The sequence below is a fragment of the Peromyscus leucopus genome, chromosome 4 (genome assembly GCF_004664715.2).
Source record: "Peromyscus leucopus breed LL Stock chromosome 4, UCI_PerLeu_2.1, whole genome shotgun sequence".
In the NCBI taxonomy this organism is placed as follows: Eukaryota; Metazoa; Chordata; class Mammalia; order Rodentia; family Cricetidae; genus Peromyscus; species Peromyscus leucopus.
Genome location: NC_051066.1, coordinates 22,279,072 through 22,302,816, shown reverse-complemented (window position 1 = coordinate 22,302,816; position 23,745 = coordinate 22,279,072). Strand labels below are relative to the sequence as shown.

The following is a 23,745-nucleotide window of genomic DNA, read 5'->3' as shown; positions in this document are numbered from 1 at the left end:
CTATAGCTTCACATCATTAGTGCCTAGAACTAGGCCTGACTCAGACCAGGTGAGTAAGAAACCCTGGCTAACTTTCCCAGTTTGTTTTAGTTTTTGTTCTGTTGTTGTTTTAATGGAGAATAGTGTCCGGTTTCATAAAACCTTTTAGTGCTTCAGCCTTGTGCAGAAACTTGGCTTGAACACTTAGGATGGTGATTCTAGACATCATAGCTAACTGAAATGTTACGGAATATCATGACCTTTCTATGCTTTCAGAATGAGCAAGTGAGATCCTGTGATGGGCACTTTGGCTCAGTACCTTGGAAAGGTCTTCCTCTAGAGAGGAAACATGTTCTCTGATGCAATGCCCTTAGCAGGCAGAAACAGGACACAGCTGGGGTCTGAATCAGGCTAAATCCCATCTGATTGGAAATCAAGAAGCTGGTGCTTTTGAAGATTATGAATCTGGAAGGCAGCAGAGACAAGGGGATGTGAATCTTTGCTCAAAGCAGGTAGTGCCACTCTCTTTGGCTTTCAGTATGATTTCTCTCTGGCTGAAGCTTCCAGAATATCTTTAAAGATGGATTCGTGAGGACACAATGTTTTAATACAGAACTTCCAACTCTGCTATTCTCTTTTCAAAGGGAGAAATAATTAAAGTCTTGGAAATGACTTCATTTAGAATGTTACAGCATTGAAAAAGACTAGAAATAAATGCCAGAAACCCATGTTTCATGTTTCTTTGTGTTTTATTGAAAGGCACAAGCACAGTTTTACAGCTTAGCCATGCTCTTGCTTCACTGTTACTGACAGCTTTAGATCATGGGATTCTGTTTCTTCTCTTGGCTTTGTGATATGATGTGTATACATCCCACTTGATGAAGCCACACTGAAGAATTCACTGTGGCTGCTGCACTGTTCTTGGCTGTGAGCCTATATATTGGCACCTTTACCAAAATAAAGACATTCAAGAGGACAAGCATACTCAGTCCTTCCTCAGGTGAGCATCCTCAGGCAGCACTGTGGATACTGGTACTTCATGAGCTGTCTCTTAAGTATCTCTTTCTCGTCTCTGAATGCTCATCCATGCCACAGCCTATGCCTCTGAGCTCATTATTGCTCTGAATGTCTGCTCTTAGATCCGTGCTTCACACATAGTATTTACATGCTTTATTTTTCATTTTGTGATCAAATCAATAACCAGAGTTACTTATCATAATGGATTAGTTTTATTCATTCCATTTGAGTTTATTAAAAAGCTGTCAAACATAAGTCTACATTTTTATCAGCAGAACTCTTTCATAAAATGCCATGAGATGTGTTCAGCTAGAACATACTTTTCAAAATACAGCAATGTTTGATATATTCTAGACAGTTATCCCTTTGTTTAATCAATCACAACTGAAAGTAACCATCAAATGGATTAGATAATATGAGTCTGGTTGAGGAATCCTTAGGGCATACTAATCCAAGCATTTAAAAACAGTTCTTTCTGGCTAGAATTAGTGTAACTCACCAATAAAATATCCTTCAAAACATAATAAAAATAAAAATTCTACATAAAATGGCATAGCTGGGGAAGGAAGAGACATAGTTTGATGAAGACTCAAAATGGAATAGAAATTCAGTCCCTGTGTAAAATAAAGATCAATCCATTTAATTTACAAAATGGTATGTGTATTTGTGGAACCAAAAGAGCACTCACGCACAAAACAGAGCTGTCCAACAACAAATCTCTTGAACTGTCCCTTTGGCCTTCAGGAAAGCTGCCATTCAACATGTATTTGCGAAGCTCACCCATCACCGATGATCATTGTGTTGTACTCTTGAAAGATGAAAGCACTCTTTTGATTGAGAACATAGATGCCTTCCTATTGTTTGTGTTCTCTCTGTGGAGGCTTAGGCATGTGGGGACATAGCTGACACATTGATCTTGAGCAGGCACACACTCATACTTACCCACAACTTCTCTACATACTCACCTATCTGCACACACATCAACAAATACCTGATGCCAAGGAGCAGTAGTAGAGCTATGCCTGGGTGCTGTCTTGTACACACTATTTAAGAGTGTGAGACATTTATGATGTATTTCTAGAATGCTAAAAGGAACAACACTCAAGGGGTTAACATAGAACACATATAGGAAAATATTGTCATTTATTTTATTCAAATGTTTGGAACTTAAATACAAAATCATCACTAAGTTTTCACAAAATGAAGCATCTGTCGCTTGGAAGGAAAAAATATTTCAGAAATATGTTTACAGAAATGTAAAAATATTAGGCATCAAGACAGATGTGAACATACTCAGTAGCTTGTCTTGTCTGTCAGTCTTCCTCTGAGCTGAAGATCTTATCATACTCATTCAGCATGAACTCTGCTATCTGGTTTTGGTAGACCATGTGTATCGCCATGTTCCCGGACTCATTTTCAGCTCGCAGAAGGGTGGGTCCAAATACAATCCCTAAGCTTTGTGTGGACATGAGATTCTGAGAGGCTTTGGCCACTATCCTGCAGAGAAGAAAAAAATAAAGAAAAGATGCCATTGGAGTTTAATGTGAAATTGTAGCTAGCTCTAATTCCAGGAAAAAAAAAACCACAAAGAACCTCACCACTCTATTTGATCATAAGCCCTTCATGAATTACTGAATGAAATCAGAACACTACCTTGTCCAACTTTGAATCCTCATTATAAATGGCTATTGTGGATGTTTAATAAATACGTTAAACAGCAAAATTCTTATGGAGTTAAAAAGATTCAGCCTCTTAAGTACTTATAATCAATGGAGAATATAGGTGACTTAATCATGGACTATATTAGAATACAAAATAATAGAAAATATATGCATAATTAATAATGGAAGACAGACATAAGGACTGGGATATGACTTTAGTGATTAGAATGAGGGAAGTGCTCCTGGCAGAAGCTTAGCAGGAATATGTTTTGTAGAGGAGGTGGGCTCTGAGACATTTAGGTATATGTCAAATTTCTGTTTCTCCATTCAGTTGGATGGGAGATTTTCTCATGCTTCAACAGAATGCAGAATCTGGTAGCATTCCTATAGAGAAAGAATCCTTCTGAGATTGGAGAGGTATTTGCTCACATGAGGATTATATAGAAAGCTGCAATACCTTTGGTACACAAAGATGTTGTATTTAAGGGATGCCTTACATGTCACAAAAGGACTTTTCAAAGAAAACCAAACCTTCTTGTCAGATTGACACTTAAATAGTGAATAATTTCATAGCTGATACTTTGAGAACACAAAATTTCAGTGACAGTAAGGAAATAAGGTGGAAAGCAGGTGTTAAGACATGCTATTACAGACTTCTGGATAGCCTTACCCAAGGGAAGTGTGAGCGGGACAGTGATTTTGTTGTCCTCAGTGTGGAACTTTGTTGAGCTGTTTAGACCTTGGCACTGTCCTGTTTGGCCTATGCTGGTCTACACAGTCCAGAATCAGAGAAGGCAGGAGACTGTTTACTTTCATTACTTTTCCAATGGAATCCTTGAAGTTCCATGTTCTGGCTTGTATTGGAGCACAGTCCAGGTTAATATAATGGAGTGTTGCCAGCAAACTGTACTTGACTTACATTTTGCAAATCAACTATAATCAACCATTATTTCAAATGATTTTGTTGTGTCATTTAATCCTCATAATAATCTCACAAAGCAGATTTTCTTGCTAGCTCTGTTGAGCAGGGGAAATGACTGAGGCCCTGTGAACCTAGGGACTGATACCATGAAGAACTAAGGCTGGTATGTGGGCTGTGTGGTCCCAGCTCTTCAGGATATATCATCTCAGAGTGTCTGTTAACACCATTATGCTTCATAACAGGCTCAACCTTTCACTTCTCTGCACCTTGCACATTATTGAGTCTGTTATAAGAGGCTCCGAATTTTCATCCTTCACTGTACAATTGTGATTGTCAATTTGGTTCTAGCATATTTATTATGGGCAAAATGACTGCAATTTTGAGTGAAAATCCAAGACATTCTGCCTCACATTTTTCTTTTCTTCCTGCTTTAAGTTGAGAACATTTGTACCTGTGAGTATTGTTGGCATGACTACATTTCTGGAAGGGAGTCTCATATTTTTAGAGTTTCAGTAAGTTATCAGAAATTTCAAATTTAAAGTTTCCTTTGGGAAAAAAGGCGATGTCACTTTGATGCTTCATTTTTCAAAGACTGTAAAATGATATAAGCCTTCTCTCCCACATCTGGTGAGTGAAGCAGGCCTTAGCTCTCTGCAGCATGGTAGTTTACCTCAGTTTAAGATCTTCAGAACCTCTTCTTGGCAAGTGTGCTATGAAAGTCATTAGTAAGATGTATTTTAAGGTAAAAAGCATTTTTATCTTTTGCTTTTAACTGAATGCCTTTTATGATACCAACTTCAGTGGCTCTAAGACATGAAAAATTACCAAAGATAAAAATGGAAAAAAAAAAAAACAAAACATAGCAAGTAATTGAGTGCTCAGAAGGCAAAAGTTGCTGTAACTTTACCCTTTGACAGCAAGTGTCTCAGTTGCTAAGATTCACCTCGCAGAGACCAGCGCTCTGGTTATAGGCTATGGAGAAGGCAGACAGAAACCTCAGACAGCACTGACTGTGTGATGGTCAATAGCCTGGCAAAGGCATCTGGGTAGTGGAAGATCATTAGGATTTGGAGTTTAGAAAACCTGAAAGAGGAGGGGCATGATGTAAACATGGACTGAGGGATGAAGTTATGTTTTCTAATTTATGCTGTTCTAATTTCTGTTGGACAAAAGAATGGACAGGAGATAGTTGGGGGCTCAAACTGAGTGACACCCTCAAAATATAAGATCAGACTTGTCCAGGATTTTGTAACTGCAGGGGATAATCATGACTGACAAAAACCGATGGGGTAACTCATCCAGTGGCAGGGCAGCTCAGCTCTCATCCCCAAAGCACAGCTAGGTGGGTATAGTCCTATAGAGGAACTAGGCTGCATTGAGGCTAGAAACTTTACTATTCTCCAAGAGTTATAGGTTATTTTTGTGTGTGTTGGCAAAGACCTTGTCTTAGGATCCAGAACAAGGTCAAATCTAGAGATGGGTACCTGGTTAAGTTTAGACAGAATGGACAGGGGGAGATGATGAAGCATGTCCAGGCCACTCTAAAGATATCTCCTTCTCAGTTCCTGGGCCATAGGGACTCTGCTACGAATTCCTTCCAGTGGGTAGGTTTCTATTCTAGTGTGCCAATGCTCAGTTTTTGCTTTTATGCACATATAAATCATTACAACTCATCCCAAACTCATATTCTTCAGGTCTGTTCTCTAGAAATTTCCCATCTGATTTGGATAATGATAATTGATGAGTGCTTTAAAGTGATCTTGTTAATGTAAACTCCTCAGAATAACATGATTTTGTAATTTTTTACTATGTCTAGATTAGTGCAGATTACATTTTGATAGTAGCTTAAATTTGTTTCTTAAATTAAGAAAACCAAGTCACTGTCACTTGCTATGTGTTCTAGAAAAACAAGATGTAGTTAAGAGATAAGACAATATGGGTGTGCATTATATGGAACATGTACTTATTAGCTTATTTACCATTATAAAATGCATTTTGTTGGTGTGTATGTATTCAGTGAAGCAGTAGTTGATATGTTGAAAAAAAAAACAGTCTTTAGGTTAGAAATGATGTTGAGGGTGAAGACCAATCTGAGGTAGAAATTGTTGATTCATGTTGACAGGCAAATATAGTCTTACACTAAATTTTGAATTAGAGTATACCTCATTTTGTAGGCTGTAGAGACAGATACTTCTAGCAAAGAAAGCTCTGAAATTAGGTGTGCCTGACTAATGTGTTAATGCCATTGTAAACTTTGCTATTCAAATAAAAACTTACTGATTCAAATAAAAACCTAGCCTCCTGAATAGTTACACGGCTGATTAATGAGCACATAGAGAGTCAATCATAGTTTCCAAAATATAGCTAGAACATTACGCAGAATTATTTATTGGTTGCATCATTATAGCATATCTTCTAGTCTCCTGAGTGAGTAGATGCGAGTTACAGCCAAGGGTTTAACTGCTGGTGAAGCACCCAGAAGAACACAGTCTAACAAAAGCAATAAAAACTGTGCATCTACTTTATGTAACCTCATATCTCTGACAGAAAACGAAAATGCAGTAAGCAGTTCCTCCAGCAGTTGGAGGGGAGAGGCCGCGGTTGGAAATACCTTCCAGAAAGCTCTGACCAAAGTGAGTTCTGTGCAACACCATTTGTGTCATATGCCTCATAAGAATGATGTCCAAGACAAGTTTTGAAGAAGATTGTGGACTGATTTCCTTCTTGTAGGTTTCAGTGCACAAAAACTGTTAAGACTCTAAAAAAACCTACAGAGAAAAATGGCCCTGCTCACGCTCAGCTTGTGTCCTTATGACTTAAATGGCATGCCTGGCTTTTGTGCCTCAGTGGCACTGAGCTGCATAGTCAGGGCAACCCTGCCCTAGTGTGCTAAGGGCCGGTCTGCAATTCTGAAAATCTACTGAGTTTGACCTGCCTGTGTTTTTCTGCATCTGCAGTCTCTCTTCTGCCAACCCAGAGGGGGGTGAGCTGTGGCCAGTTTCCCCTTTTAGGTAGATGGACACATTGCATCATCCTTAAAGTTCATGACAGTGCTCTGAATTCTGAGCTGTAATTTAACCTGTTTCCAGAAAAAAATGATGAAAGACACATACCCTCCATTACAAAACAAAGGCGAAATTGCAGAGAAGGCAAACTATGAGTGAGAAATGAGTAAGACTGCCAATGTGGCTGAGAGATTAATGTACCAAGAACTGATGGATGATTAGAAAGTGACGAAAAACATTTAGCTCTTCTATCAGTATTTGGGAATTCCATTGGTAGATGTTTATTTGCTGTGAATTTATTCCCAAGAAACCCTAATAGCAAAGGTACCTGATTTTTAAGCAGCATGAAGAACTCAAAATTAATCTCCTGCAAATGGCTGACTACCAGGCTTCAGCTCTTTGAGAAAGACTGAAGAAACATTACTTTACCCAACATAGCCTAACAAAGATGTCATGACTTTATAACTGTGTTCTGAGATACCAGTTGATACATGTTCATTGTAGGAGCAATGCTTATATGACTAAGTTGAATCCAAGTTTATACAAACTTTAAGTGGATCAGACTCTTTTTTAAAAAACATGGGCAGGGAAGTGATATTGTATAGCACTATAGACACATAGATTTTTGGATTATTAAAGAAGCAATCTGCACTACAATGCTGCAAACATTGGACTTCAGTCCAGAACAAAAAAGCAAAAAACCACCAACTGCCCAATCAACCAAACAAAACCCAAAAACTCTCAGAAAAGCCTTATGCTTGATAGGTTTTTCCAAAAATGAGCAGAGTTATAGCTAAGTGAAAGAAATTTCTGGGTTGCATATAATCACAGCCAAATGACTCAATGAGGAAATGGGAATTTGGTATAAATCTATAGCTGATATGAAATCAAGAAAAGCAACATGATTAATAGTAGCATATGTTCAAGCAGATAGCTGATAGGTGGGTGCAACCTTTTGAAAATTATAATTTATCTGTCTATCTATCTATCTATCTATCTATCTATCTATCTATCTATCTATGTACCTATCTACCTACTACATATCTATCTATCTATCTGTCTGTCTGTCTGTCTGTCTGTCTGTCTATCGTGTGTGTGTGTGTGTGTGTGTGTGTGTGTGTGTGTGTGTGTGTGTATTTGAGCGAGAGAACAATCTGCAGAAGTCGGTTTTCTGCTTCGGACAAATCTGTCTTGGGGATCAAACTCAGATCATCTGGCCATAAGTGCCTTAAGCAACTGAGCCATCTCACCAGCCTGCAAACTTCCTTTTAAGATTTTTTTTTTTTTTTTACTGTTACCATGGTAATGTACACAGAAAGCTACATAACTGCCCATAGGACAAGTTTTCAGTTCTGGGGGTATATTGCAGTGTTCCTCTTCCTGTCAGAGGAGCTTCTAGAGGGTGTTACTGGATTGGGGAAGAATGTGGTGACAAATTTATTCCGTCAAGTCACACACCTGGCTTGCAAAATACATCTCAGCCACTGCATGTGAAATGTTAGTCGTAATTTTGACCACTTAGTAAAGAGAGACTGTTAGAAATAGAATCAATCTTCAATATGCTCAACTTATGTTTCTTCTGTGTTGTGACTATTTTGAGGGGATCCATACTAACCATATGCTTGCCTTCCTTCAGTTTGCACCAACTCTTCTGCTGGCTCCTCTGGCCTTTTATAAGATTGGGGAATTTGCAAAACTCCCACCTTCTCTCTTAAAGTCATGGCATATGTCAGAAGAATGCTCAACTATAATAAAAGCAAGAGCACATTTACAGAGCATCTTGCATTTAGCATCAGTGTGTTTCAGAGTGATCATTCACATCTGATTCAGCATGGTCACATGTCAATCTGGAAATCAATTGGCTTGAACTAATTGTAGTCTTCAATTTTGTATCTAGATACTATATCATTATTAGTTTCCAAAAATCAGCTCGTGACTAGCATCCCAAATGGGAATTATTGCTATATTCTGACATTTTTGCTTTTAAATAATCTTTAAGACCATGCATATATAATTTTCAAAACACATTATAGGAAAAAAAAAACAATATGGCAATTGCCTATTGATAGGTAACCCAGCCTGCTTTTTTTGAAATTTATTGAGCTACTTTGCATTAATTTCAATACAGAAGATTGAAACACTTTCAATTATTCACTTGTCTCATATTTTTATTGATCAGACATTATAGAGATAGTCTAAAGCACCCTTAAAATAATATTCAAATTGTCTAACAGGATTTAGGGAATGAAATTAAAAAATGAATAGCCATGGCTTCAGTTAATGACTTCTTTCTAGTTATGTATTTTGTAAGTTATCAACAATGGCAAATACAATGGCCACCAGAGCCACAGCCCCACCATTCTAAATCCCAGAAGGGAACACTATTGATACTGTTGCTGAATGCCTTCACTGTGCTAGTCATAGCGCTGCAGGTATGCCAGTGTTTTGGAAACATATTTGAAAATAAGCTTTAACTTTTCCTTTAACTATAAAGGAATGAGTTTGGTTAGAGAAAATGTGTAAATTCTATGAGTATTATTTTATGTATATATGACTATGTGTATGGAAGCATGCAGGTCTGTGAGTGAATACAGTTACATGTGTGCTACAGCATGCATGTGGAAGTTGATCCTCATCTTCCACCTTATGTGAGAAAGGGAATATGGCTGTTTGCCTTTTGGAATTTGAAGCTAGCTGGCCTTGAGTATCTGGGTATCTTGTCTCTGTCTTCCATCTTGCCATAGGAGCATTGGGATTCTAGACATGCACACTGTTACACCTGACTTTATGTGGGTACTGGGAATTTGGAATCAGGTCCTCATATTTGTGCAGCAAATACTTTACCCATTGATCTGCCTCACTAGTACATGAGTATAACTCAAAAACCTACTATGTACCAGATGCTACTCTGAATACTGAAATAGTTGTAGCAAGTAAAACAGACAGAATCCTTGCCCTGTAGGAGCTCACACAGCCAGCCCTCCCAATCCATAGCTTTTATGTCTGGAGATCTAACCAAGCTCAGATGGGAAACATTTGAGAAAAAAAATGTATTTGTGTTGACAGAATATAGGGTTTTTTTCCTTTACATCTACATTAAACAATGTGGTGTAACAACTATTTCCATAGCATACAAATTATATTTGGTATTATAAATAAGACCCCAGCATCCACAGAGTCTGGTATCTGCAGGGTATGCCAAAACTAATCTTCTAAGGAGATTGAAGGGTGACTGGAATCTTGGGGTGGGCAAACAGCCAAGCACACACTACTCAATAGATAATGTGATTTCAATCATGAAATGTTTTACAAGGAAACTAAGAAAGAAAGGGGTAGATCTTCTATTGACCCTGAGCACTTTAAAAATCCCAGTGACCTAGAATCTATCCTGAGATTCATGCTTACACTGCATAGACAGGATCTGGCTGCTGCCATTTTCAAACAGTACTCATGATTTTGAGTAGCAGAGAGTAGTGGAACATGCTACACATGACCAGACAGGGTGCTCCCAAAACCTTGTCCCCTTGCAATGGTGGTATAAGTCCTGTTCTGCTTAGGTGCACAAATCAGGGAGGGAAGATTTCAGGAAAGGTACAGTGGTCCAGGATGAAGCCACGCTGCAGTTCTAGGAGTAGAGAAAAGCACAGTGTGGCTACGGATGGGGAGCCAGAGTGTGGAGGTGGGAGGTACTCCTCAGGGACTTAGAGGTCCACAGTAAAGGTTAGGGATTTAATTCTAAGGATGATGGAGTATCCTTTCTTGAGTTTTGAAGAAAATGGCATTACCAGTATTTAGAGAATATAAATGAATATATCATAATTGCTGTATGCATTTGAGTAAATACTCTTTCTACAGTTCTAAATTCAGCATTTCTCATGCCTAACATGAACAATTGCTATGTCTTGGCTGTGTAATGTATATTGTTTTGCTATTACCTTATATGGGAAAATGGATATACTCTAAGGATTTAGTACATGTAAAATTAGTAAACAACAATAAAATTTTGCCACATACTCTGTTGTCAATTTTTGTAGTATTTCTGTAGGTAATGGTTTTTATTCTGAGCAGGTTAATCCACCCGTCCCCTACCAGCCTGCCGCTGGAGTCACTTGACTCTATCTGCAGAAAGCATCTTGTTTGGGTGAGGTGGGGAACTATTCTTTGCCTCTAGCCTTCAGTGGGCAGAGGCCATAGGCACTGTTAACCCCTACAAACACAGAGCAGCCTCCCATCATATCATCAGGCTTACATCACGGTGCTAGAGGTGGTGGGAAACCCTGCTCTCAGTGGGAGAGTGCTAATGGATCTCACCTTACTCATGAGAACAACTTGGAAAGGTGTATGAAGCATGAAACACAGAGATCTTCTCCCAGAAATCTGATGCAAGAAGTTTGGGGAGACACTTGACAAACAAGGGACCTTCACAAGTTCTCAGATGGTACAAGTCCATGCCATGAGAACAAGCACCGATCCTCAAGCCAACATGGTAGCATATGGGAGGGCCTTATTATCATCATTATTATCTGGTATATTCTTTAAAATATAATCACTGTAGATGAAAAATGGCTATCTATTTTCTATTCTTTAAACTTTAGATCCTTTAGTATAAGCACTGGAAAAGAAATCAAGAAGTGCAAATAAATAGAGTTGTATATTTTCTCTTTGTGAATATTTCTTGACATCTTTTCTATTGAGAGCATACAATTTTATGTTTGTTTGTTTATTTGGTCCATTTTATTTATTTGTATAAAAACTACTGCATAATCCTTAAAAATGTGCTAATAGAAAGCACCTAGAGTAACAAGCAAAGTCTCACCACTTCCTAATGAAATACTTTCATTGTGGCTGTAATTAACCAGTGGGTGTGGCTTCAAGATAGTTTTCTACTTACTCATTGATCTACCTACCATTATATATGACAATATATATTCATATGATACCTGTATAATATGTAATATGCAGCACATATATACAAATTTTCTTTTGAAAAAGAATGAAATAGTAACACACAAAATGTTCTATTATTTGCTCCCCCCTTACTGTATATCATGGATGTATTTCCATGATACCACTAATAAATATACTGCATTCTTTAAAAAAAAGTCATTTCATTTCATAGCACGGAAATTTTTTAAGTTATTTAAGTATTTCTCAGTTGGTGGCTATCAGGTTGTTCCTTTATTTTCTGCCCCAGACAATGCTGCAATGAAGTGTTTTCTGTGCAAATTTCTGAGATCTTATATATTTTGATGATAAAATTTTTATCATTTTTTATCAAACATAATGTTCCTGATTTTTATTTCTTAATTTCATTTACTTTTATGTTTATGTAGTCACATATGGTAGTATTCCTTCTAAAATTTATATTGTTGTTATTATTATTGTAAAGTTCAGCCATATTAAAGATCTCAGCTACAGATCACCAGTTTTCTCCTAGTTAAAAAAAAATGATGTCACATTTTCAACATGCTCCCTAGTTTATCTTAATCTAATTTAGTTTGGAAATGTGATCACAATATAAATTTATCCTTTCCCCAATGCCAGCTAATTGTTGAATAATCTACTCATCACCAAATGATTTGTGACATGATTTTTTTTTTTGTAGTTTGTTGAGCTCACAACCACACATACCTGAAAAACCAGCTCAGCTATTATCTCTCTGTGTAGTTTGAACAAGTACTTGCCTATTTAAATCCCTGTAACATTATTAGGCATGTTCCTGCTCTGGTCTTTCTTTTCTTCATAACTGACAAAAAGCTTTCAGATGAACTTCAGATGCAGGAAGTAGTCCATCTTCCTTTATCTGAAAGCATACTTTGACCAAAGCCACCAAGGAGAAAGCAGTAGAGCTGACAGGAAAGCTCAGATCTCTCCTGCTCTGGGATACAGACACCCGCTTTGCACACGAGTAAGATCTAGTGCTTTTAAGTTTGAAAACAGGGCTCTTCCTAACAGTGAGGCTCGAGAAAGACTTGAGGAAGAGTTGCAGTTAGTTGAAGTGAGTTGCAGCCAGCAAGATGTCCTGGGAGACATATTTTGATTTTTCAGAATCTCTTAATTCACATTCAAGGGCATAAGAGGAGAAGGGTAAGAAGATGGAAGAAAAACACAACTAAGATGAAGGGTTTTCTCTCTTGTGTCACAGCTTTCTCACCACAAAGGAAAGCGCACTATTGGTGTAATGACAGAGAATTTCAGCTCTGCTTTCATTTGGGTGTCTTCCCTCAAACTTTAGGATGGTTTTAGTCGTCTATATGTGAGTCTCTCAAGAGTAACAGAAGTTTTCTCTGCTGCTACTTAAGGATCGATAATTCCAAGATCCCACTTTGCAGTTAGAGGAAACATCTAGAAAATGTATCATACATTTGGAGTACTTGCAGGAAGCAGACATTCATAAGAGTGCTATTATTTCTACCTGAGTTTTCCAAATAAACCTGTTGAAGTGCTAGTGTGTGCTAGTCACATCTTATATGGACTATCAAATGATGTACATGGATCAGTATTAATTAAGCTCACAGAATAATGCACCTAATTAAAAGACATTAGTGGAAAACATAGGTCTTAAATATTTACCCGGTGATGTCTGAAAAGCCTAGGAGGAATGCTACCAGTGTGTAGTTAGAATTCGTTAATCTCTTATTTTTTCCTTATTATATAAGTGAAGGAAGTGTTAGTTCCCGCTAAGGGCATCCTCACAAGGTCTTTGGCAGTCTGTATTTGGCAGACATATCTTCTTGTTTCAAATGTCCTTGGGGTAGCTGATTATCTGTAGCAATTTGAGTATTATCATTCTCTTGTCCATATTTTATTTTATTTTCTCAGTGAAAAATAAGTCTTTTAATTCTTTCTACAGTGATTGGTCTTCACAGGTGCCCGTGAGGTATTGGGTTATCAGGGTGGCACTAAAATAATGTGCGCCTACAAGAAAGAACTTAGGACTGATGTTGAACATGTTTGGCTTGAAACACAGTGCACTTGGAGAAGCCATGATGCTGGGAAAGCAAACAGCCATGGTATGGAAGGAAGAGGGAACGATTTTCCTTTGTGTGAAGAATTAGTGCTGTGGAAATAGAAATGGCTGTTTCAGAACAGTTATAGATTCTTATCACCATGGAGAATGCAGACAAGTCAAAACAAGACAATAAAAATCATTCAAAATTCTAACCATTTAGAATTTTACCTCTGTTAATATCTGGTATAGACTTCCCTTATAAATACTGGAGAGGTACTGGGAGTATCCATCAAGATTATTCAATAATTTATTGCCTAAAAGGCCCACATTCCCCATCAAGAGAAATATTTAGCAGGACATTTATGAGTCCTGAACTAGATGGCAGAATCAGTGACCTTTGAAGAATGGTTTGTGCTGCTGTCTAAAGAACAGACATTCTGGGAAAGTTGAAGCATCATTTAAAATGAGGAGGGGTAACATATACTACAATTTCTACCCAGCATGCCGGTGTTTCTTGCCATTCTCTGGGATTCAGCAGAATCCATGGCCTCAGAGGAGGGTGGTACATTAGAAAAGCAGAGAAAATACTTTAGATTTTGGGCCAATTATGATATTTGAATAGCAAAGGACAGTGCCTATGAATAGCCTAATTGTTGGGTAGAAATATGAGCCAGGCTACCATGCTGGTAGGCTGCAGATAGACCTGAGCAGGGAAGGGAGAGCTGAGACATCAATGAGGTCTCAGGATAGTAACTGTCCTGATGCCTTCTTAGACGTTCCTGGGTATGAAGGCTGCTAGACAGTTCAAAGAATCTGAGGTAAGGCACGGTGACATTCTTTTTCTTCAGAAATACCCAGTGGTTTAGCATGATTTTAGAGTTCCCATGTCTATTATTCCAATCATAGCTAAGTTAAAATTACTGTGTAGTGTATCTAGGTAAATATGGCCCAAGATAGTGTCACACTCTACTGCATCACATGGAATTAGGAATTGGAAGTTGGGGATGATAGCTGAAAACCAGAACAAAGTAACACCAGCCCACTGAAGTTGCAAAAGCCAGACACTTTCTTTCCTGTTAATCTGCCTTGTTATCTTTTCTGAAAGAATGTAAATATCTTAAACACCAGGATTGACCTCTTTAGCCTAGTGTACTTCCATAGACCAAGAGCTGTGTGTGGGTCACAGTGTAGGTACTCAATAAGCATTCATTGAAATACTTTATAAACAGATGCCCTCCCTTGACATAGCCATAGAAATTCAGAATAAAAACAAATCCAGAAAAATCTGGAAGGTAGTCACAATTCATTTAGAAGAATGGGATCTGGAGTAAAAATTAGATTCAGTTATGGCACAGTTGTTATATTCTTAAACAACCGAGTTTCCAACCTACTCTGAGGAAATAATAGGAGAGAAGTAGAAACACAAATCGCTACTTTTAATAAAGACTTAGGTATTCATCTTTTATGTTATATGTGAGTGCCTGCATGTATGTATGTGTACCTCACGCATGCCAGGACAGAACAGGGTCCTGGATTCTTTGAACAAGACTTACAGGCAGTTGTGAGGCACCATGTGGGTGCTTGGAACTGGACCTCTACAAGAGCAGCAAGTGATTTTAACCACTGAGCCATCCTTCTAGCCTCAAGAGCTAGTATGTTTTGTGACCTTGTGAAGAGGTTGGGATTACTCAGAATGGGACTTTATAGGTTGCAAGTTAGTTCAGTTTCTTTCTCTGTTTAGTCCTGCTACCCTATCTTTCCTTCCTCGGTAGATGGACGACAATTAAACCTTGCATGTCATGTACTCTTTTACATACTCCTTCCGGGGAATGTAGCCTGTGATTGCTAGTTTCAGAAGTAGTTTAAGAAGACAAAAATACCATTCAGATTGGGCCTTGCTCATCTGCTGTTTGTTGTGTGACAATGAGTCAGGCAGTGGTGGCAGGTCCAGCACAGATGTGTCCTTGGGGAAGATAACAGCCCAATTGCTAAAACTCTTACAACTGGTGAGTTGGGGTATTGTATCTATGGAGAATAGCTTGTGTAATACATGAGCATTTACAAACAACAGTTGGAGATTCCTGGTAGTAACTACTATCAGTGAAAGTCCATAAGACAATGTTCCTAAGTAAAGGGGCCTCTACTCTGAAATGAGGGTTGACTGGAAAGTGTCTACTATATATAGGCTCACTGACAGCAGTGGAGTTAAAAAGACACTGATGTAATAGGGATAGAGTGATGGGGCTTAATTACAAGAAGTCAGGTAGCTGTAATCTTAACAACATGCAACAGGGCCTGAGGGGCAGGCAAGGCGACCTGATTTACAGAGAGTCATGAAGATGAGTAATAGGACATGGCATTCTCAGAGAAAGATAAATAGGAAGCTAATAAAGATGCCCTTCTCTGTGTTAGAGCAATATACTGAATCACTGGATTTTAGCTGCTTCTTGGCCCCTGGGCTTCTTTAGTCCAGGGACCAGAAGCTGAGGCTAAGAGTTATCATCTAAGCAGATGTTATTGACTTAGATCTAGTAAAGAGGTAGAGTTGTCGCAGTCAAGACAGGGATAATATGTGTGGTACCTACATGGAACTTCTAAGGTATCTGTTGTTTAGGTATAGTTCTGACTGTTAATTGGTGTGGGATGTCTTTCTGTATGCTGTAAATATATGTTGCTCTGAGTGGTTGATAAATAAAGCTGTATTGGCCTATGGCAAGGTGGCTTATAGGCAGGTGGGAAATTCAGGCAGATAGACAGGAAGACGAAAGGAAAGACAAAGAAAAGACAACAGCCACCCAAGGAATAGCATGTAATGGGACACAAGTAAAGCCAAGGAACATGTGGTGATACATAGATTAATAGCTATGGGTTAATTTAAGATATAAGAGCTAGCTAGCAAGAGGCCTACCACAGACTATACAGTTTGTAAATAATATAAGCCTCTGTGTGTTTACTTGGGTCTGAGCAGCTGTGGGACCTGGAGGGACACAGGAAAACTTCTGACTTTTTGAGGGAGGGAGAACTTTGACTAGACTGAGGGTAAGACCAGAGAAATATTCCAACTACAGTTAATATCTGAGGTACAAATCCTAGTCTATGGAACAGGATTTTGGACCTGTCATGAATGAAGGAGTAGGTCACCACACTGGGTCAATAGTGGAGGGGTGAGATGGTGAGTTGAGCTCAGGCTTGGCTTCAGCTTCTGAGTCTGGGATTCAACCTTCTAAATCTTTCATTATAAAGGTTTCCTCAGAAAGAGAGGCCCCCTGTCATCCTGGGGAAAATGTTTATCAAATATACATAAAGAATGGACTGGCATAGAGTAGTAGGTGAACTGTGGATGGCCCATGATATGCCACCTTCTCTGTCCACACCTACTTTCAGAAGTAGGTTTGTCTCCAAGCAGTGGTTCTCACCCTTCCTAATGCTGTGACCCTGTAATACAGGTCCTCACATTGTGGTAACCCCCAACCATAAAAGTATTTCATGGCTACTTCATAACTATGATTTTCGACTGTTATGAATTGTAATGTAAATATCTGATATGTGACCCCTGTGAAAAGATTGTTCAACCCCCAAAGAGGTCACAACCTGCAGGTTGAGAACCACTGATGTTCAAGGAAGGCTCAGCTGCCAGTACTCTGTCAGTGGACAGATTCAGCTATCAGTCCTGCAGGGTTCTCCCCAGCTGAGGAGAGGCAATTCAGCCCAAAAGATTCTTGGAAGTGCCTTTGACTAGTAAATGAAGGCAATAAGTATATAAGGCCAAGCTGTTTTGGATAAGGCAGGGACTGTGGTGGCTCATGGGCTCCAGAGCCTTTGTAGGTTGTCTGGGCTTGGTTGAGCCCATGTTACAATTTGAGATTTCTTTCTTCTCTACACTGTTCTGTCCTCTTTCCTTTTGTAGTAATAGATAGTTCTCACCACGTTAAATCCCTCTTGTGATGGTCACCATGAGCTCTAGGGAATTAGAAATTCCAATAGAAAGGAAACTTGTGAAAGAAAAGAATTGACCATTCATTAATTATCTACTTCCACACTGAATTCATGTTTTATGATCAGCAAAAATGGCACAAAATCATGTTATATCTATAAAAGTATTTATATTTTCCACACTTGTTCAGGTCACCAGAGAGAACATAATCTCCATCCGGCTTGGTTGTTAGCATCATCTCTAGACAATTCAAAAGTATGTCAATATCTGGGGCTCATCCACAGAAATTCTGTTACAATGGTCTACAGTAGGCTCACGTGCTTTAAAAGGTCTTAGTATGACTGCCTTGTGCCCAGTGGTTGGGGTGGGGATAATCATTGCTGTGGGAAAAGTGATAATATAATCAGGATGCAGAATCCACATTGCTCGTTCTCCAAGTGCTAAGCATGTGAGAGAAACGTTTTAGCAGTTCTCAGAGCCTCAGTCTCCACTTCTAAAGTGAAGGTAATGGCAAATGTGATACCAGGAAAACTTTGCAGGTTAAGATTTAAACCTTTGTGAAAACCTTTTGAAACTGATAGAAATGTTGCTGTCATCATGCATGCTTGTATGTGCTTCTGTGGACTGTCGCTTTAGGAGAAGAAAATGGAGACTGGGTCTCACTAGGAGAGCTTTGACACAGGAAAAGGATTTAGACACAAGCTTTGGAATGTCTAAAAATCCTCCCAGAAAAGCTCGTGTACAGCCCCTTGGCTCATGGGCTTTTTGGTTAAATGAACTGCCCAAAAGTTACATAGCTGGTGAAGAAAAAAGCAGACTGAACTCTCAACATTCTTCTTGTGTTAAGTACTGTTATCCATGCTGTTTTCATTTGTGCTCAGAGTTCTTACCTTAGTCTTGTCTATTAGTCATAAAATATAGCAATAGGGATAAAATGGATTTTGAATTTTAAAACATGTTGTAATTATAATGTTGCTATAGTTATTAAATGTTAAAATAATGACTCCCACCCCATTAGGGCTAAATCATTTGATTTGTGCTCTTTTAGTAAAGGTGAAACTCTGTAGGTAACATAAGCTATGTTTAAGATGACATGAACCAAGCGTAAATTAAACAACGTGACATGAACGCTGAAGTAATGTAAGCAAGCAAGCTCCCAGAGAAACATGTGAGTGAATTCAGACAGCACAACGCACTGTTACCTACTGTTCCCTGTCTTGAACATGCTGACTTAATGTAGTGTCATGATGGCGGAGAATAGAGTGGAGGGATAGAAGGATAAATGAAGCCACGGAGAGCATCTTCGAGGGATCATAACTGAGCCATTCATATTTCTCTTATGGCCTGGAAACAATTTCATACTTATTGGAAGATATGACCTTTAAGCGTTCCTTGCTTGCCAAAAGACAAATATTCTAGAAGCCGAGTGTTCACGGGAAGAGTCATCCGTCCTGTGTGCTCTTTGATTGGAGGCTACTGCAGGGAGAGCTTACATGGCACTTGAGCAAATGTGCTGCTGACGTCCCATTTCCAGACTTTAGGGTAAGCTCTCTTGACAGCTCCCTGATTTCTTTAACACAGCAAATCTTTAATCAGCCTAGATATGTTAAAATGTGATTTTTACAGTGAATTGACCTGAGTGGAGCACTTGAGTTGAAATGTGTATTTTTTCCCCCTCAAAAGCTGACTTGTAGGGAAGAAAAAAAAATCAGATATTCAATGATATACTTTGCCTTAGTGACAAGATGTTTTGGAGGAAATCATCCAAGCTTGAAATAAAATCTTTATTGAAAGTAATTCTACATTCATGCCAGTCAGATACATTGTCGGATTAGAGCAGATATCCCAGGGGAAAACTACGGTATATGCACCAGGCAGGCTTGATTATTTGGACCTCCTGTCACTTCTGAACTTTCTGACAATGGGTGAAGCATTCACAAGTGCTACAACTCTGTTTTCATCTTTATTTTGAGAGAAAGTTAATACACTTTACCTTAACTATGCCAAATGTACTGGAAAATAACCCGGTAATAAGATATACCCCACCCACCGAATAGTATCTGTGTGGAGAGAGCATTTAGCTGTGCATTTTAAGGAAACAAACAGAGCAGGCAATGACTGAAAGACGTGATTATTTTTCTTCTTGAGCTTTAAGACTTCCTTAGCAAAGTCTCCTATGCTTTACAATCACCATGTGCAGAGAATCAGGAGACACACACGGCTTTCACTGGAAGCTGCCTCCAAATGGGAGAACAGCCTTTATTTTTCCTATTAAAATAAGTCAGATATAAATATTATTTGGTGTCCAAAAAAGGCACAGGTGTGCCAGGTAACATTTATTTCTACTTAGAAACTTGTAACAGCTTATATGTCTCTTTGGAAAAGGTTACAGAATTGCACATTTTTATTGGATATAATTGACACTAAAGACAGAAAATATGAGTAACTTTAGAATTAGAATTATGTTCTGATTCGTTTTGAAGCTAACACATTGTTGTGGTTGGAGAAGGCAGGAAAAGACACACCTCTAATGGATGAATGAATAATCACGTCCATTTGACAATCACAACTTAATTTAATAGCTTTCCTTGCTGGCATATACATTATAAAACTAGTTTCTCTCATGTCACCAGCGAACCAAAACAAGAAGTGAATTTGGCTTCAAATCAACTTAAATTTAAGAATAGAAAAGATAGGTTTACATTGTATGGTGGAAAGTCACAACATAGCCCACCAGAGCAAAAAAAAATCTCGCCTCCAAACAAATACATGCTCTAAGAATACAGTTCCCACCTGAGAAAGGCATTGATTACATAAGTTAAAAATTGTGTTTGAAAACTTGTTTTTCAGTTAACAAATATCATAAATATCCTCCCCCAAGTGAGTAGATAAATATAAATACAGCATATTCATGCAATAGAATATGATTCAATGGCAAAAAGAAATGAATTCTGAAAGCACATAAACTTTTGGGGAGTTTGTAATGGGTGTTGTCAAGGGAAAGAGACAATGCTTCCAGTACTGGACTGTTTGCTTTCTATTACTAAGATAAACACCAGGACTACAAAGCAGCTTGAGGAGGAAAGGGTTTATTTGTCTTACATGATCCAGGTCACATTCCACACGAGGGGAAGGTACGGCAAGAACGCTAGGCAGGAACTGTAGCAAAGAACATGGAGGAGTGCTTGTTCACCATAGCTTGCTCAACCTGCTTTCTTAAACACCCCAGGAGCACCTACCTGCCCAGAGGTGACCTGGGCCCTCCCACATCAGTGACTAACCCAGAAAATGCTCAGCCATGCCAGTCTGATAAAGTATTTTCTCATTTGAGGTTTCCTCTTCTCATATGACTCTAGTTGTGTTAATCTGACAAAAAGCCAACCAGAACACTGACATTCTGTACAATACAAAATTATAGAGGAAGAAAAAAGATCAGTCATTAACCAGAATTTCAGTAAAAGGAGGGAAGAACAGGTGGGAAACTGGAATTATTTTAGGGAAGTAAAACTATTCTGTCTGACACTACAGTGGTGCTTATATGCCATTATCCATTTGCTAAAATCTAGAAGGCATAAAACCAAGAGTGAATTCTAGTGTGAACTCTGAACTTTAGTTAACAATGTTTTGATAAGGGCTCATCAGCTATAATAGGATTCCCATGACAGGAGAAACTATGTCACTGTGTGGCCCAAGAGGTATGGGAGTATAAGGGGATGCCCTGTACCAAAGGTTCAATTTCTTTCCCAAACTACGTATAGTCAGAAAAATAAAATGTATTATTTTAAAAAAGAAAAGAAAAAGGTGGTTTTGAAACCAGATTGCTTCCATCTGGGCTCAGAGGTTGCTTGTTTGCTCACCTAACTCTACTTTATGCCACATACTCTCTACGCCATTTTACTGTACATCTCCTGCTTCTGAGATCTCCTCTATGCTCTGCTCCATACCCTAAACCATATTTAAGCATGCCTCTACTAGGAAGCGTTTAGACATCATATTCTGAACATTTTGTTATTTGCTTTCTTGGCATTTACACATTGAGACTGTATTACATTGTTGTTGACATGTTTTATTTTTAACTCCGTTTCGTGCACATATGTTTTATCTTTCTCACTGAGCTTGTTTATGTGCTGCATTACCTTCCTTTTCACTCCTAGATCTGGGTGCAGTAAAAAGTTGGGACATCCCCTACCTTGCTGTTGTTATAGCATTTGTTTTGTGTCGAGAGGTTCAGCTCTGTGCTGCTTCTGCTCTAGCAGCCAGGAACTGGACTGAACCAAGGATTTTTCTATATGTAGAATAACGAAGCCAGCCCCAGATGCTCCTTTTATGTTTCCTCATAAGTCTAGAGGAGAAAGCCAGGTTCAGTGAGGTGAGCTCGTGGGTTCTTGTCATGTCATGGCTGTTTACCTGTCTCTTTCTGTCTTCATCACTCTTCTGAAAACGAATCACAGTGGATAACTAGAGAACATATTTTGGGTATGCAACAATATAATGTAACATTTAGGAAGTGTTTTTGAGGGAAAGGGGAACTTGGTACATCTAAAATATCATCTTTGGATGCTTCCTTCTCAAAATTTTTGTGAGTTAGTGTAAATTTTCTGTAGGTTAAAGTGTCAAGAATAGAATACAGGTTTGTTTCCAAAAGCCAGGGTTCCTTATTGAAACTGTTCAAATAGTATAAAAGAAAACTGCCTAGGTTCAAAAGGTGAGTGGTTATAAATCAAATGAGGATGTGCAGGAGAGAGTATTAAATGATCCATTTCATACCTATGCAATTAAGTGGGGACTCCTGAAAGCAGCTAACCCAGAACTAGAGAAACACAGGAATGCACTGAGGCCTAGCCTCGTTAGTGCATGCTGCTGAAGTGGGAGGTCTGCCCCACAGGAACACAGAAAGCTTAGTTTTGTTCTCCTGTCTCCAGGTTTCATTACCTGAGTGACCACAGGCATTCATTTAGCCTTCCTTACTCTGTTTTGCAGTGTGAGTCAGCTGGGCTGGAAGAGTTCTTGCTTATTTCTTTGTGCTAGAAATTTGATTTTCAACACATCTAAGCACTGTTTTTTTTTTTTTAAATTCTGACTTGAGGTAATTTGTAAGGAAGTCTGACAAACTTAGAAAGACACTGAAGGCATAATCACCATTGCAAAATAGACTAAACCTGGAATGTGAGTTGTGAGTTGTAATAGCGTCTTGCATATATGTAGACAATGTAAATGTTTGTTCATGCATAAGTCACTATATGGAGTAAGATATATATTTATTAAAATGAAGAATGAAATAGAAATCCAGATACTGTGGATTTAAAGAGAATAACAGCCACAAATCTCCTGTTGTCTTGGAAACAGTTTGTTTTTTAGAGTGCTTTGGAATGAATGGTAATTTTGAATGAACTGACCTTGCTCTACTGGGGCTGACCTACAGGTGTGCATCATGTGCCTCAGGGTGACTTCTTGTTCTCTGGGTAAGGACTCTGTAGTTGAAACCACTGAGTCGAAGGGGCACATCATCAACCCATAATGTCTACATGGGCTTAGAAATGGAAAGTGGTGGCCTATGTGCTAAGGACATGCCATTCATTGCAAAAGCAATTTCAAAAGGAAACCCAATACATCTACAGAAGCAATGAGTGATAGTTTATCTCCCAGATGGTCAGGAATCTGGGATCTTGAAAGGCAAGATACTGGGGCTGCCACGGTGGTTGGGTGTTGAACCATGTTAACCTAAAGTTACCATTAACCATCTAGGAAGAAGAAAAATTGTCAGTAGAAAGAGGCATCAAAGTAGACAAATATTTAGGCATTCCTAAAAAATATATTTAAGGAATATTAGAAGCAATTTATGTATATAAATATTTGAAACAGAATTTTAGAATATTTACATAAATGATATATCCCATGGATCCTTTCAGATTAGCACCTGCTTCCTTTTTATAAAGCAGCTCTGCAATCTTCGAAATGTGTATTTTTAAAGCCCAGTTCCCAGTAACAAATTCCTAACAATTTGTTCACTTTTTATTAACCAAGCCTCTTTCTGGCTATACATGCATAGGGAAGAGCATACTATTGAAAGCACAAATGGTCTTTCAGTAGTTAAAATGATGTTCTGAGGCTGGGGAGATGGCTTAGTGGATAAAGTACTTGCCATGCAAGCATGAGCATGAGAGCTTGCCTCTCCAGAACCACACAAAGCTGATGTGGTACTCTGTATCTGTAAGTCCAATGAGCCTAGATAAGATGGGAGGTCGAGACAGGAGGATCACCAGACAGTCTTAGTC

At 38.6% G+C, this 23,745-nt stretch overlaps 1 protein-coding gene across 2 annotated transcripts in view; it reads right to left on the bottom strand.

Moving 5' to 3' along the window:
• Positions 1-1,189: 1,189 nt before the first annotated feature.
• Arhgap15 (Rho GTPase activating protein 15) overlaps positions 1,190-23,745 on the bottom strand; it is a 602,692-nt gene continuing 580,136 nt past the window's right edge. Inside the window, exon 14 of one of the 2 annotated variants that reach the window (XM_028881759.2) lies at positions 1,190-2,493. In XM_028881759.2, the coding sequence (XP_028737592.1) occupies positions 2,310-2,493 (184 nt within the window). In that variant the 3' untranslated portion in view covers positions 1,190-2,309. The remainder of the gene's footprint in view (positions 2,494-23,745) is intronic. The other variant, XM_037204747.1, reaches the window with a different exon arrangement.